Source organism: Cynoglossus semilaevis, chromosome 15 (assembly GCF_000523025.1).
Source record: "Cynoglossus semilaevis isolate Cse_v1.0 chromosome 15, Cse_v1.0, whole genome shotgun sequence".
NCBI lineage: Eukaryota > Metazoa > Chordata > Actinopteri > Pleuronectiformes > Cynoglossidae > Cynoglossus > Cynoglossus semilaevis.
Genome location: NC_024321.1, coordinates 19,479,688 through 19,481,317, shown reverse-complemented (window position 1 = coordinate 19,481,317; position 1,630 = coordinate 19,479,688). Strand labels below are relative to the sequence as shown.

Here is a 1,630-nt window from a genome sequence, read left to right as displayed (position 1 = left end):
ATTAAAAACGCAGCCCTGAGTCCGGGCTGAAACAAGTGTCCTCTCACCTGGTTTCTGCAGGGACAGACGTCCTTTCTGGCCCACGGGCTTCTCCGGCGGAACGTCGTAGCTCTCCGTGTTCTCCGAGTCCACGGCCGCGCTCTGCAGCACCGACAGAACCAGCACCGCCACCGCCGCCTTCTGCAACATCGCGTCTCCACACAGTGGCTTCGGGTTTGCTGCAAGGATCCCACGGAGTGTGTGTGAGTGGCTCTGTGACTGTGTGTGTCAGTGTGTGTGAGGCACAGAGAGAGAGAGGGAGAGAGAGAGAGAGAGTGTGTGTCAGTGTGTGTGTGCCAGTGTGTGTGTTCAGCCTGGATCAGCGCATCCGCAGCTTCTCTCCGTCGGACTGAGTGCAGCCTCTGGAGGAGATGCTGTCTATATTTCCCACTGCCCCGGGTGTCAATTTGGATGAAGGAGCTAAGCAGGTGTTGTCAGCCGGGGCGACGCAGCCAATCAGAGACGCAGACTTCCACGTCCAAGGTTTTAGGGGCGTGTCCACTGAAAGTCGACTTTTTCTCCGTAAAGAAAATGGAAAGACTCGGACTGAGGTTTTTCGTGATAATAAAGCTGTGGTTCACTGAGTCGACGGTGAACATCCTCCACGGCCCACGTCACCTCATCACACATGCACCACCTATGGACTGAACTGAGAACTACAACACAGTCAACATCCCTGAAAACACCTGCTCCATTCAGTGTTGTCCTAGTGAGTACTCTACAGAGTACTCTGCAGAGTACTCTGTAGAGTACTCTACAGAGTACTCTGCAGAGTACTCTGTAGAGTACTCACTAGGACAACACTGAATGGAGCAGGTGTTGTCTCTTTATTCATTTTCTTCTTCAAGTCTTCAAACCAAACGTAGACAGAAGTCGACTGTTGAACTCGTCCTCAGACGTTTTGGGGACGTTTCACGTTCAGCCTGAGAGCTGTCAGAGACGGTGCGCCACCATGTGGCTGGGAAACAACCCCCCCCACCCTCCAGTTCGAGCCTCGCAGTGAGGGTCCAGTTGTAGGTGGCGATGCGGTCCTTCTGGTGGCCCACAACCCAGATGTTTTCTCTACATGAGGTCTCCTGCTGCTGCGTGTACCTGCCTCAACCTCACAGCAGTTTTATGGAGAGGTCTGTGGTGGAGGCCACAGACGCCCGTCTGTGGTGGAGGGCACAGACGGCCGGGGGCATTTCTTTCCCAGGCCTCCAGGGGGCCCTGTGATACTTAATGTTTCATTCTAAATTTTTAACTGATTTTGATGATGGACTAGAGACGAGTCCAGGTTGTCGCCCCCCCGCCCCCCGCCCCCCTGACCTCCTGACCCCCTGACGACTAGAAAAGGAGCAGAGGTTGAGGATGAATAAATCGGACGTTTCTAGAATTTCTAGTGTTTCTAACGTCCGTCCTCAGTTGTTAACAGTTTATGTTGACATGAAGTTCAACTGAGGAATGTGAGAAGTCACACACACACACACACACACACACACACACACACACACACACACTGGTGGTTTACTGTTAGAATCCTCAGGTTGGGTGGCAGATTAATGAGGAACATGGAGGTGGTCTGGTGTGTGTGTGTGTGTGTGTGTGTGTG

At 53.0% G+C, this 1,630-nt stretch overlaps 1 protein-coding gene across 1 annotated transcript in view; it reads right to left on the bottom strand.

The window, feature by feature from the left end:
* The window catches only part of stc2a (stanniocalcin 2a), a 4,243-nt gene extending 3,503 nt beyond the window's left edge, over positions 1 to 740 (bottom strand). The window contains 1 exon segment of the mRNA XM_008327746.3: positions 48 to 740. Coding sequence (XP_008325968.1) covers positions 48 to 189 — 142 coding nt within the window. The 5' untranslated portion in view covers positions 190 to 740.
* Between the last annotated feature and the right edge of the window lie 890 nt (positions 741 to 1,630).